This window comes from Podarcis bocagei (assembly GCF_964188305.1).
Source record: "Podarcis bocagei genome assembly, chromosome: 11".
In the NCBI taxonomy this organism is placed as follows: Eukaryota; Metazoa; Chordata; class Lepidosauria; order Squamata; family Lacertidae; genus Podarcis; species Podarcis bocagei.
Window position 1 is genome coordinate 52,315,314 of NC_138136.1, and position 13,215 is coordinate 52,328,528.

Consider the following 13,215-nt stretch of genomic DNA (forward strand, 5'->3'; position numbering starts at 1 on the left):
GGTTTCTCCCTGCTTTGCATATTCACCATGCTTGGCCTGGCCATATGGGAAAATGCGACTGAAGGAATTGTTGTGAAAAAAGGGACAGCGAGTTTGAAATAAAAAGTTGTTAAGAGTGGTACTGGAGAGGGGAAAAAAAAAGAATACGAGACCATGTATTGCGCATACACAATCCCAGGCATGGGAGGAAACTCTTTGATGTACTACTATAATGGCAAAGCGGTAAGCTAGCTCTGTAATTAAAGGTGTAATTTTGACAAGTTTTATTGTCGTAGGAATGAGAGTCATTTGCTGCATTTATTGCTTTGAAAGTTCTTCTGGGCTACTTCAGCCTTCCTTATTCCGTAAGCTGTTTAATTCTTGCTAATGTTATATATACTATTGAGCGTAGGGGGGTTTGGGGGGGCTTTATAATCAGAAAGAGAAAGCTGGTCTTTTCGTTTGTTTTGTTTATTTTTTATTTTGTTTTAAAAAAACAAAAACTGACTTCAAAATAGATTGCAATGCTTTTTACAGCCTGAAACTTTTTAAAGTCATAAAGTTGGTCATTTTTGAGCCAGTCGTTCTTTCACTTATCTGGATGGTCTGTACGGAACAAGGGCATTATTAATGCAAGCAGGGAGAAATCAGTTTTCTGTGCAGATAAGTTGTTAGTGCATTTCTCTCTGTCTGAGACGAGGCGTTGCAGCTTCCTGAGTCGGGGTCTGCAGCTGAGTTCATTTTACCTAGCAGCCACTGACAGAGAACGCTAGACGCTGAGCATTTGATGAATTCAGTGAGAAACAGTAATAAAATAGTGCAAAATAACAAAAAAGACCAATTATTGCAAGCATCACTTTACATTGTTTAGAATGTTTCCCTGCATCTCTCTCTCTCTCTCTCTCTCTCTCTCTCTCTCTCTCTCTCTCTCTCTCTTTCTCTCTCTCTTCAGAAACACTTTATTTAAGGAGAGGGGGGGAAATAGTGTCTGGTATTTTACGGATAACCTCAGCAGAAGGTTTATACTTGCCATCTGGAAGTCTGCTGAATTTATTTTTTTATTTTTTTATTCCTGGCTAGGTCCTGGGAAGGAAAAAAAGAGATTTAAAAATAAAAAATAATAATCTTTTAATGGGCTGCTGAGGTAAAGAGATGTGTTGCTGGAAAAAAACACAGGAAAATAAAATGTGGAAGTTCTGGAAAGAAGGCAGCCTGCGTTCTCTCAACTTTTCAGCATTTCGTCTGATACCAGTCATGGGGAGAGCAGTTAGGCCAAAAGGGAACTGTTAGAGCTTGAACCAAGGCCTTTTTCAAAGGTACGGGACAGCGCAAACTAATTATGCCACGCATATGAGCGTGTGCTATACAAGCACACCCGTATAATATATAGAGATTACATTATTTCGTACGAGAAACCCATCCCTATGAATGAACATCTGTTGGAATAACTCAGTTCCACTCTCAGTTAGAACACTTACTAGCAAGAGATGTTGTCTTCGTCAGGTATTTTTAAATAATATTCTGGATTAATGCAGTTTGTTAAGAAAGAGGAGAGTTTAAGTAAACACAGAGAAATACATCTTTATATGTTTTTGTGTGTGTGTGTGTGTGTGTGTGTGTAATTTGCAGCCATATATATGCATTTGATATATTGATCTATTGCATTTGAAGCCAGTACCTGCATTTGGAGTATGTGGGGGAGCTAATAAATGCAAACGTTAAAATTAGAAAAATCATAAAGTGTCCAGGATTTACATATCACAACTGGGTTTTCTGTAGAAGAAAATACTTGTTTTCATAGCGGTAGTTTTGGTGGGGTGAGTGACTGAGGTCATCAATGAAATGAAGTGGCTGTCCTTTTATCACTGAGGGCCTGAAGTTACAAAACTTTCATTAAAAGTAAAATAGATCAAACATGCATTGCACATGCTAAGGTGGCCACACACAGTACAATTGCATCCCTGTGGTTTGTAGACGTTTAGAAGGGAAATTCTGGACATGAGATCATACTGCTGGTAATACCCCCCCTCCTCTACTCCCCCCATTTAGTAAATATTTTCAGTTGGAGTTGATTTTTTGACAGAGGAGGGAGAGTCTGGAAAGGAGGATGTTACTCATAAAAATCAAGAGCACTGTCAGAGGAAATGTATTTATAGGAACCATTAAATGGCATTTATTAAAAACAAATCTGTTGGTATGTGTTCAACAAAAAGAGACCAGGAAATGTCACACTGCACATGAAGCTTTTTGTGGGGTGGGAGGTGAAACAATAAACACTGGTGGTATCAGCAGAGGGCATTTTTTAAAAATACCCAAACCTGGAAATTCCTTGATTCAGCTCTGTAATAAGGCATCAGTCCTCATGGTAAAGTTACAGGGTCTTTGTGGAAGAAGCCAGAATCTTGGCATTTGACGGGAGAAGGGGAGAAATTGTGTTTCTGTCTTTTTGCGGGGCTACCTTTTTATGTGGCCAGCATCGTTCTAGCTCGGATTGTACATAATGCAGGTCTTGATTGGGTGCCAGGCATCTTGCAGAGATTGTGTATGCCCTGCGTGAATTGTTTAGAATGCCTGTTTGGGGGGAGGACGGATGCTAGGTTTCGTTTCGGGTGTTGCACCTCTTTCTCCACTTAGTCGGAGGAAAGTACAGGCTACAATAAGTTGCATGACTTTTTTTGTCTTTAAACAAGATATAGTTTGGAATTCCTCCTCCTCCTCATCTCTCTCTCTCTCTCCCCACCTCCCTTGACAAGTCAATTACTTGTTTAAATTCAGTTTGAACTTTCTGAACTGAGAGCAGCTAGGTGGAAGCAGGTCTTCCCTGGGAATAAACAATAGGGTGGGGGATGTAAAATCATTCCAGATCTCCTCTGTATGTAAGTTAGCAGTATGGGAAGAAGAATGTGGTGAGGAATAAACTCTCTCTCTCTCTCTCTCTCTTCAAAATGTAAATCCATCTGACCGATGAGTACTCCGAGTTGCTCTTTTTGTAATGAATGCGTTATGGTGTTTGAAGAAACCATACACTTCTTTTCCCCCATTCACCTGTTGTCCGTGTCATCCCTTCTCTCTGAAGTAGCAGGATAGGTTCCTTTCCCCCTGTTAAAAGCCATATAGTTCTTCAATTTTTTTAGCTGATAAAAAAATAAGCACCGCTTTTGGAGGAAATGCTTCAAACACATGTCATATGGTCGGTTGCAGTATAACGTTTCACTATAACTAATAATATCCAGTGCTTAAATTTATCGTGCTTTGTTGTTGTTTTTTAAATTAATTATTATCCATATTTATTTTAATAATGCATGCTTTGGGTTCTGTAGCACATTGCGCACAATAACTATGTTGCCAGAGCATCTGCTCCTTTAATGTTTTGCTTCTTGAGACTCTTAAGATATTTGTGATAGCATGTATGGTCTGAAATTGTGTAGTGTCACTTTTTTAATCTGATGTTTAGCATTGCTAATTGCACATGACTGAGATTTTAGCAAGCAGTTGTTTGATCAAATGCCATACTTGGAAGAACGCAGAGACAGCAAAGATGACATTATTGCAAATGAAATTGAAAACAAAAGTGGCAAAACTTTCACTTAATAGTATTTTAAGCTCCCATCATTGGCTCCCGCCCGCATGCGCATGTGTTAAATCATATAGCGAACCCTATAATTATCATAATTGCTCTTTTTTTGTACGTTATACCAACAAGCGTCAAGCCATCTTACCAACTAGTTGTTTTGAAATAGTTATTTGTCAAGTTATCAAATCACAAAAAGTAAATGCTAATAAGTTTTTATGTTTGTATTATGTCTGCTATTCTTATTATGGACCTTTTCAACTCCATAAAGTTCTTAAGACAGAGATGAATAGTTCATAGTGTTGTTCCTGCTAATAGTCTAGGCCAAATAGTGTGATAACTCCTTATATGAACTCTAGTAAATGAAGAGTAAAAACTCTTATGATGAATATCATGATAGTGTTGTCCCTTTTCCTGTAAAATTGCATTTTTAAAACAAAAAACAACACCTGCCAATAGATACCCTTCATTTAATCTAGGGTTTTTTTGTATTTTAAAAAGAGCAAACTATAATCCATTTTTCATATTTTTAACTGGCATGAACGTGAAGAAAATGCAGTGTTAGTGTTTGAATTTTGGAAATACTGAAGGTCAGAAATAAAGGAGCATATTCAAACGATGTTAAGCAGAAAGAAATTCTATTGAAATCTTTGGAGCCTATACCCAAATGGTGCATGTGAGTTAGAAACATGTATGCTGTGATAGTTATCTCAGTCTCATAAGCAATACTACAGTTGCAACTTTTTTGCAAATAGTATAATAAATAGATACTTTAATTATATGGGTTTTTTAAAAAATAGGTCTGCATTTTCTACATTATATTTACAAAATAAAATAGCTAGTAGAATATATAGGTATACATTGGTTATCTTTCTAAATTGTTGGAGAATTCCAAAATCATTGCTCAACTTGGATCTAAAATAAATAGTTTTCAAAACCGCCCATTTGATATCATGAAAAGAAAAAGGTTGGGAAAGATGAGTATGTACTAATTTTAATGTGTCTGCATTTGCCTATTCCTGGCCCTTTTCAAAACAAAACAGCTTAGCTGGAGTTTATGGAAATAACAATGGTGGAAATCCTTTCTAAAATAAATTAATTGCTTTTAAACCTTTACTTCTACAATGGTATCTAGTGTTGCCTCTTTATGGTGCAAAAATATATGCGGCCGTTATTCTGTTTATTTGCTGAACTGACATTATAGATATGTTTAAAGACGGAACCCTGATTAAATCATTATTTTCGAATGCAGCTTTATGTTGGCTCAGAGCCCTCACATATGTTTGTAGCATATCGTACGCTGACCACCTCCCTGTAATAAGCATGAATTTCAGCATGGTTGCAGAAATAAAGCTCTCCTTCAGTTTCTTTGCAAATAAAATTATACGTGGTGGCTGTTTCACTTAATGGTGAATGGATGAGGTAGCTCTGAGAAATTAATACATCTCGCTTTTAAAGAAAAATACTGCATTCTCAACATCTTGGGCTGAGTGCATATTTTGGTTTGGGGAGGGAGCGGGGAAGTTAATTTAAAAAATGCTTATTGCCAGTACAGTCTTTAAATACCTTTCCAAGTGATCTACAGGAAATTGTGCAGAAGAGCTGTTTGTTTCCTGTTCGAGAATATGTCTGGTTCATGTTATACTCAGTTTACTGTAAAATTGCCGTAGTATGTCAAGGACCTAGGATTTAGAGATATTGCACCAAGCTGTGTTTAGAAAGAGCGAAAGATAGACAAGAGCTGTCTAAATTCATAGGCGTATTGTCATCTTCATTCACTAATAGGATTTTTCCCGTTGGTTCTTTTTTTTTTTTTTAAAGGGCATTTGGGAAAAGGCAACTGCTGTCCGTTTCTTGCAGCCACCACACCGTCTATGGGACTCTTGTCACATATGGAAAACAGTGTGAGATGCTGCCAGCCTGATCCATAACCCAATGAAGTTTCTCAGTCCTCAAGCTGAAATTATTTACTGCCACTGCAGTCAATTTTGGGGTGGGGATAAATTGGCTTCAGCCGTCGTAATTCAGCTTAACTGGATCGTGGATCTGCTTCACTTTTGTCTGGGCAGTTGTCTGTCGGTCCAGGTTTGCTTTTGATGTGCTTTCTATGCTTATACACGTGGCAGATGTCTGTCTCCAAAGACATCTTGGGGTAGAAGATGGAGGGGGAAATATATTCCCTAAGAACCCAGAGGATTGACTTTACGTTGTGGTGAACACACAACATTTCCTCAGGTGAATACGCCATATTTTTGTTTCGCCAAATTTGCATCTGACAGAATTTGCTCAGGAACACAATAAGGTTCCCACTTTTTTGCCACTGGAATAACCTATAAACTCTGCTATGTGCGTATGAAGTGAAATCCTTAAAGCATTTGTGCGTCCTAAAATAAATGGCTGCTAGCGCGTCAAAAGGGCAACTTTATCACCCTTCACTTTACTAGAACCGTCTTACATCCACCCCCCTCCCTGGACAGTTTCACGGACAAAAGTAGAGTTGCATGTTGTCTACATGTGTAAAGTTGTGTTGTTGTTTTTGTTGTTGCTGGCGGTTGTCTTGTTGGAATTACCAGTATAGTTGCCATTGTAGGAACCTTTTGCAAATACGCAGTCATGCCACTAGTCCCTGTAAAACTCCTACTATTTAAGATTTTATCAGTTTCTAATATCATATCAACTATTTTTTGATGATGATTCTGTGGGCGTTCCTGTTTTATAATGTGGAGTTCTTCATGTGTGCTTTTAATGCTCGTGTACATAGGCATGTGTGGTATATTCCCCTCTTTTTTGTTTTATTAGTGTGATGTCCCGAAAGATTAATAAAAAAAATTAAATAGAGGAAATGTACTACACCTGCACCGTTTTTAATAGGTGCCTAAGCAAGAGTGCAGCTGCTATAAATATCCCAGTGTACAAAACCTGGTTGTTGCAAGAGAAGGTGTGTTTCGGCATTGAACGAAGCTCAAGCCAAAGAAGGCTAGTCTGAAGCCTGGCAAATGAAAAAGCAGGGTTGCGATGTGTCTCTGCTCAGACACCCCTGAAATATGTAGTCTTTGCTTGCCGTCCTCAAGGGACCCAGAGCTGAGCTTTCATAGAGACCAAATTACACTCGTCCAGTGAGAAGGCAGTGTTGAAGTAATTGGTGGGGCAGCGTGGAGAATGTTAGATTCCAGCTGCTTCTATTGTAGCTGACCTGCAAAATGCAAAGAGGATGTTAACAATCCAGGCTAACATTTGACTTGGCTTTTTCACCTCTGTAGGCGATGCACTGAGAATTATAGACTAACAAACCCTGAGCACTAGTAATACTGCAGATTATAATGGGAGAGTCTATAATATTAACATTTTCTTTTTTCTCTCCTTTTTTGGCATTTAAAAAAGAAACATTTTGCACTTGCTAGCTAAACTCCCTGTAATTACACTCGGGTAGTTTTTATAGCTGATCCTTATTATTACTAAGTTATTTTATTTGACTGCTGTGGTTCAGATTCCCACTCCTTTATGGTCAATTACAGTACCCTTCCTCTTTAATAAAAGATTTATTTCACTTATTTCCCTGCCCTTAAGAACAACTGAACGTCAAATGTCTGCTGATTGTCCCTAAATAGTCTCTGTTTTAAAGGGAGCAAGAAAGAATTGCTCAATGGCTTTTAAAAAAAAATATGAAAGGAGGGTTGGGGGTGGAATCCACATTGATACTGCCTGAATATTTAAGCCGAGCCAGTTAAAGGATGTCATGATTAAAATAATCAAATGTATTACTTAAAAAATTAAAAAGGATAAGTGGTGCACCCCATTATTTTATTGACTTTTAAATATAAATTGCAGAAATGTTTGCATTCTTAATGGCATTATTAAGCTGAACTGACAGATCATCGTGAAAAAGTTGATTGCCCAACATTTTATTACTACTGCACCTGTTACAACAATTCCAACAGGCGAGGAATCACCATGATTCTTTGACTGTTTCTGTGAGCAGTTGGGAGTGATGGAAACAGCTAGAAAATATGCTTAGTGTAATTTTCATTGTGATGTCTTCTGCTTGCTTTGATTAGTGCTGAAGCTTTTAGTACAGGTTGTAAACGGATATTCAGAAGGTGGGGAAAATATACTTTCTATGATATGTACTGCCTAAAAGTTTCTGATGGTTTTTGTTTATTTATTTATTTTAACCGCATCCACTTATGAACCCAAATCCTAAACACAGTGGCCCGGATGCAAGCACCCTTGCTTTCCCTTGCTTTGTACAAAATAAGCTTGAGAGCAAATTAAGTCGAGAGCACTGGGATTTATTTCCGGGGGGGGGGGGGCATTCAGAATCACGGTCCACAGATATGGGCCACAATCCAATGCACAGTGATATGATCTTAAATTCCATTGAAAGATACCATTCCTCACTGAATTGTGTGCTTTCTTGTGGCGCTTTCTATGCAAGCAGTAGTTTCCATGTAGCATTGCATGTTCTGTTATCTTTTTAAGATGAAGCCTCGTCCAGTAACAATGACTTCCCTTGCCTTGTTTTTTGTTTTGTTTTTAAGAGTTCTCTTCCGTGGCTAAAGATCAAAAGGATGATGGTTGTGTAATTAATGCGTAGTGCCTTTGTGAAATGCAATAATATTATTAATAATGAAATCATTTCAGTATTTGCATCTTACTGTTTTAACAGCAAGGTGAACTTTATGGGCCATTTTGTAATGCTTGCAGATGCTTTTTGGAAATCTGGTTATGCCAGCAGCATTTGATGTGCCCATTTATCGACAAGGGAGTTCACACAAAGGATGGCAGCATGAACAACTCCTTTGTATTCCTCTGTACCTAACTAATAATAGCAATATAAAATGTAATCAAAGCACTTCATCTCAGAAATCATTGCAAAAATCTTCCCATAGTGCAGACAAGAGGGAGGGTCAAATAGTAGCTTTCCTTATGCTGCCTGCTGAATTTTGTGGCCAGGGCAGTTTTTGAACCAGAGACTCAGATAGCATGAGACTCTCAAGGTTGTGGGTTCGAGTGCCGCACTGGACAAAAAGATTCCTGCATTGCAGTGGGTTGGACTAGATGACTCTCGTGGTCCCTTCCAGCTCTAAAATTCAATGACTTCTGAGATTGCATTGTTGGTTACCATGCTACACAAGTTCTCAGAGGGTCTCTGCATAAGTTCTCATAGGCTGGACCCAGTTCCCCTTTCAGCACCAGAGCACATGAAGCGAGCAATGCCTTTGAGCTCATGGAAAGTGCCATGCAGAGAGTGCCTTCAAGCTCACAAGAGAGTTCCCTGAGTGGCGCGTTCAACTCCCACCCATGACGTATTTTGGGGTGGAGGGTGTGACTTCTCATCTGGCTTCATATCCGGCCACTCCCTGTTCAGAAATTGAAAACGTTTCTTGTTGCTGTTTATCATTAGTTCAAAATAAATCTTTCTTACCATACTTCTTTATAGTCTTTAAATTAATGCCTTTGCTCTGGGTTTGAGGGAAGTCAAGTTAGTCCCATTATAGATATATTCTGACTTGATTAATAGCTTCCCAGAATAGTTCCAGGGCTTAACTGTTAGGAAAGAAATGGTTAAATTGTTTCTGCACGGACTACAAACAATTGAAGAGTTTCGCCTTCAACACAAGCATCTCAATTTCTAGGATTACAAAGGCCTGATATTTATCACATCTATTACTTAATCTGAAGACTGGCTTGGCAGCAAAATACTTACATAAACAGATTGAATATTCTTTAAATCAAGGTGTTGTGTTTTTTTAGAGTTAGCACTATTTCTGTAATTATTATTTTTTTCAGCTAAGCTAAGAGGATATACATAAAACAGATAATTTAACTGTTGCTGTGGTGGGCCTCTCACCTGCTTCATGTGGGAAATAAATCCCATGCATTTACCATTGCCTTAGCTGGCTAAAATGCTGAAACCTGTTATAAGATATTTGTCCAGTGATACCGGAAGTTCGATTGGCAAAGGGGGTAATATATACAGATCGGCTGCATTTTCATTTTAGTGTATTTTCAACACAGCGGCCAGGTTCAGATTACTTATTTTCAAATTCTGACAGCTGTGATATTTAAAACGATCCCAGCTGTTGTGATGCAAAATTGATTTTTCTATTAACACCTGAAAAAGAGACCTTGTGTAGTACTAAGCATGTGAATGGTTGGACAGTAATATGATATGTTCTGATTTGCCTATGGTAATCCCATTTCCCAGCACTTGCAAATAAAAGCAAGCCTGTTTCTTGACTGGAGCTGTCGGAAATATGCGCATGCAGTTTTGAAATCACTTACAACAGGAAGGAGCTACATAATAAATTAAGCCCTTTTGAACATTTGATCTTATCCTATGCACTATTACCAGGAAGTAAGTTCCATTGAAGTCAGTGGGGCTTCCTTCTTCGTAAACACCCTTACGATTTGCGCTGGAAAGCTCCTTTGTTAAAATGGCCCCTCTCAAAACCAATGTGGATGGAATTTGACTAACTCTACAAAATCCCGAAACCATGCATTTGATGTAGATTCTGCATTGTCAGAAACTCATTTGCACTGTTTTTATTTCTACAGACACATAAATCTGTATTGTCAAAGAAGTGTTTAAATGATAAAACAATACATCTTAAACACATACACCCTAGGAGCAACCGTGCTTCTTTTGTTTGTCATCTCTAATTGTTTTAGAATACATCAGACTTTAACAGCACAATCTTGTACATATTTACTCAAAGTAACTCCCTCTATGTTAGATGGGACTTTCTCCCAGGTACGTATGCTTAAAGGGGAAAACAGTTCTGCAAAATCTATTCCCTCCAAAACGTTTGTTGTTGTTCGTTGCCTCAATTGGCTGCTGCTGTGGTGCCACTTTTTGTTTGCATATAGGTCTCATCAAACACCTGTGTAGGAACGGTGATAGCGTCACACGGCAAATTAGATTTGGCTACATTATGATGTGATTGAGGGCAAATGAAGCTCGTTTAGACTGATCAGGGTGAGAACATCACTGGAAACAGGGCTTCACAAATGCTGCCACTACCTTTGGCACCACCTGAAAGAGGTGGTGGCACTTTTTACAGGATGTCAGATGTTTGCAAAAGGTGCACGCGTACCCCTTTTTGACTCAGTCCAAAATTGTATACAAAGGGGTAGAATATCCAGTGTCAACTTGGTCTCCACTAGCAATAGGTTCCATGTGTTTATATGGATGCTTTCCCATAGTATGTCTAGAGATATTGCTGGTGGTTTTTGCTTGGCAGGGGGTTGGACTCGATGGCCCTTGTGGTCTCTTCCAACTCTATGATTCTATTCTAATTAAAACTACCTGCCCACCCCCCTCAAGGTACCAGAGCTGACAATGAATGTCACCTGCTAGAATTTTATCCTTTTTATAGATCACTGTTCAGAATTATAACCTGCATATTATAACCTTCTAAAGCTATAGGCAAATTTAGGCCCTGATGCTTACATTTATTATATTCCACCTTCTTGGCAGCTCAGTGCATTCCAACCAATAATTCTGGTGCAAGAGTCGATACCACCAGGTGGTCTCTTGAGCACCACCAACAAAAGCACATATGTAAATGTTATGCAAAAATGGAAAGAATGGGCTTGAAATACACAAAGCTTGGAGCAGTTCACACGATCCAGTTGGAGGTTTCTTTCATTCATAGAATCAGAGTTGGAGAGTGCTTTGTCAGCAAATCCCTCTGCTTGGAAATCCAAATATTCAAGATGGACAAACTGCTTTTGTCTACCTGGATTCATCACCAAATGCCACAGTAAACCTAGGATCTGTGCGCACAGTAGATCATTCAGATGACCACTTTGCTGTCCAGGCTAACTGCCACACAGTCCTGACATCTTATTTCAAATGTACATAGAATGATTGACAAATTGTACATTATTGCCAATGTACTATAGTGGGCTACAGTAAGAGTTAGGTGGGAGAAAAAAGTAAGGGAAAGGTACTGATTAATCTAAATAGATAAATAATTAAAGGGCAGGTGTTTTGTACAATGTTTTTCAAGATCTTCTGTTCTCACTGGCCAAATGAGATAGTCAGACAGGTAAAAGGAGAGAATTTTACTGTACGGAATTGGCTTAGATCAGTCCAGCAAGGAAACCCACAGCCAAACTCCAGAGAGAACCCTGTTACATACATGCTACCTAGTTTACCATGTATTAACTTGAATTCCCCCATACAGCAGTGTACCGATCACACATTGAAAAATGATTCCAAGTTAGACTCATTGGATAGTGGTGGTGGCTAATTTTGTTTTGCATGCACATATCAAGAGCATACTAATTAAATGGGTTTTTAAAAGATGTGTGTCTGTTCCTATGTTGTTCTGGACTTTGAAGGTTAGCAGAAGCAGAGTTTGTAGTGAAGGTATCTCTGGTCAAAGTGTCCTTTTGCTGGACCACAAACTCAATTGGGTTGTGTGAGAATGAAGCAGAGCCCTTTAACTCTTTAGCTCTTGTGGCAAGTCTTGCTTTGACCAAGAAAGGCTACTAGCCTATGTGTTTGCATAGTAAGGGTTGGAGAATGAGTGCTGCAAAAAAGCAACAACTCAGAAGGCCAAGGTGAGGGCAGAGCAGGCTTAAATATCCCAACATCCACCCTTTGGGAAGTAATAGCAAAGCAGAGAGAGTGGTTCATCAATAATAAATATATTTTGAAATCCATTCCATCTTCACTTCCATGGTACCTTGAGTTTTAAGGAGTAGACCATTCTGAGTTTTAAACCAGGAACAGCCAGAAACACTTTTCTACTCAACTGATGTTTGACGAGAACTGGGACAAGATAAAGGTTCAGTTCTTTGATTATTGCAACCCAGGTTTTGTATCATTGCTATTGTGCATTGTATTTATATAGAGTAACATTGGGTTATAAAATAAATAGCAGTAAATAATAAATGCTACTCCTCCTCCTTCTGAATATTGTTACTGATTAACCAGAGTAATCAGAACAGAAACATATTGATCTGAGACTACTACTCACAGTTCTGGAAGTCTGATCCTCTACATACTTGGAATAAAGTTCCAATTGTGTTAGGTTTTTGTGCAGGATTGTAGTATTAGAAGAGAAAGTAACTACAGTTGCCATACGTTTGCCAAAGGAAAACAAACAAAAATCTACGCAGTCCTCTCTTAGTTGGCTTGGAGATCAAGAGGCTTGTGCCACAGGAGGAGCGTTCCTACATTTCTCATTAAAAAGTCTGCCTGAGAACTAGAAAATAACATATCTAGTCATTGTTGTCGCTGAAGTTCTAAAGTCTGCCATGATGTATTTAGACAGTATTCTAAACCAATGCCAAAAGAACAGCTGGAGACTGTTAGAAGAGTGTTCTGTGGCCTGGTTCATACACTGCACTGAGCCCAAACCATGGCTTAGTGTGAATCCGCAAGCGAGGGCTTCCTGGAGTTGAGCTTGCAGATGCTTTAGTCTCCCCTAGTTGTTTTCCTACTACTCCACAATGAGCCAAGCCATAGTCTGGTTTAGGGTGTCGTCTGAACCTTGGCTCATGGTACAACTCTCCCTGCAGCATAACCAAGGGCTGTTTCCAACATTTATCTTATGGTTTAAGGCAGGGGTTGGCAAGGTTTGCCTCACCTTGGCTGTTTCACTCCAGTGGAGATTCCTCCGTGGGCCGGATCGTGCACATGAGCGCGCCCA

The 13,215-nt window shown here is 38.9% G+C and overlaps 1 protein-coding gene across 16 annotated transcripts in view; it reads left to right on the plus strand.

Moving 5' to 3' along the window:
* The window catches only part of TCF4 (transcription factor 4), a 340,129-nt gene that overhangs the window by 237,851 nt on the left and 89,063 nt on the right, over positions 1-13,215 (plus strand). For 3 of the 16 annotated variants that reach the window (XM_081212850.1, XM_081212851.1, XM_081212852.1), the window contains exon 1: positions 32-222. The exons of the other annotated variants lie outside the window; for them this stretch is intronic. In XM_081212850.1, coding sequence (XP_081068976.1) covers positions 154-222 — 69 coding nt within the window. In that variant the 5' untranslated portion in view covers positions 32-153. Of the gene's footprint in view, positions 1-31; positions 223-13,215 lie in introns of those variants that run through there. 16 annotated transcript variants of the gene reach the window in all.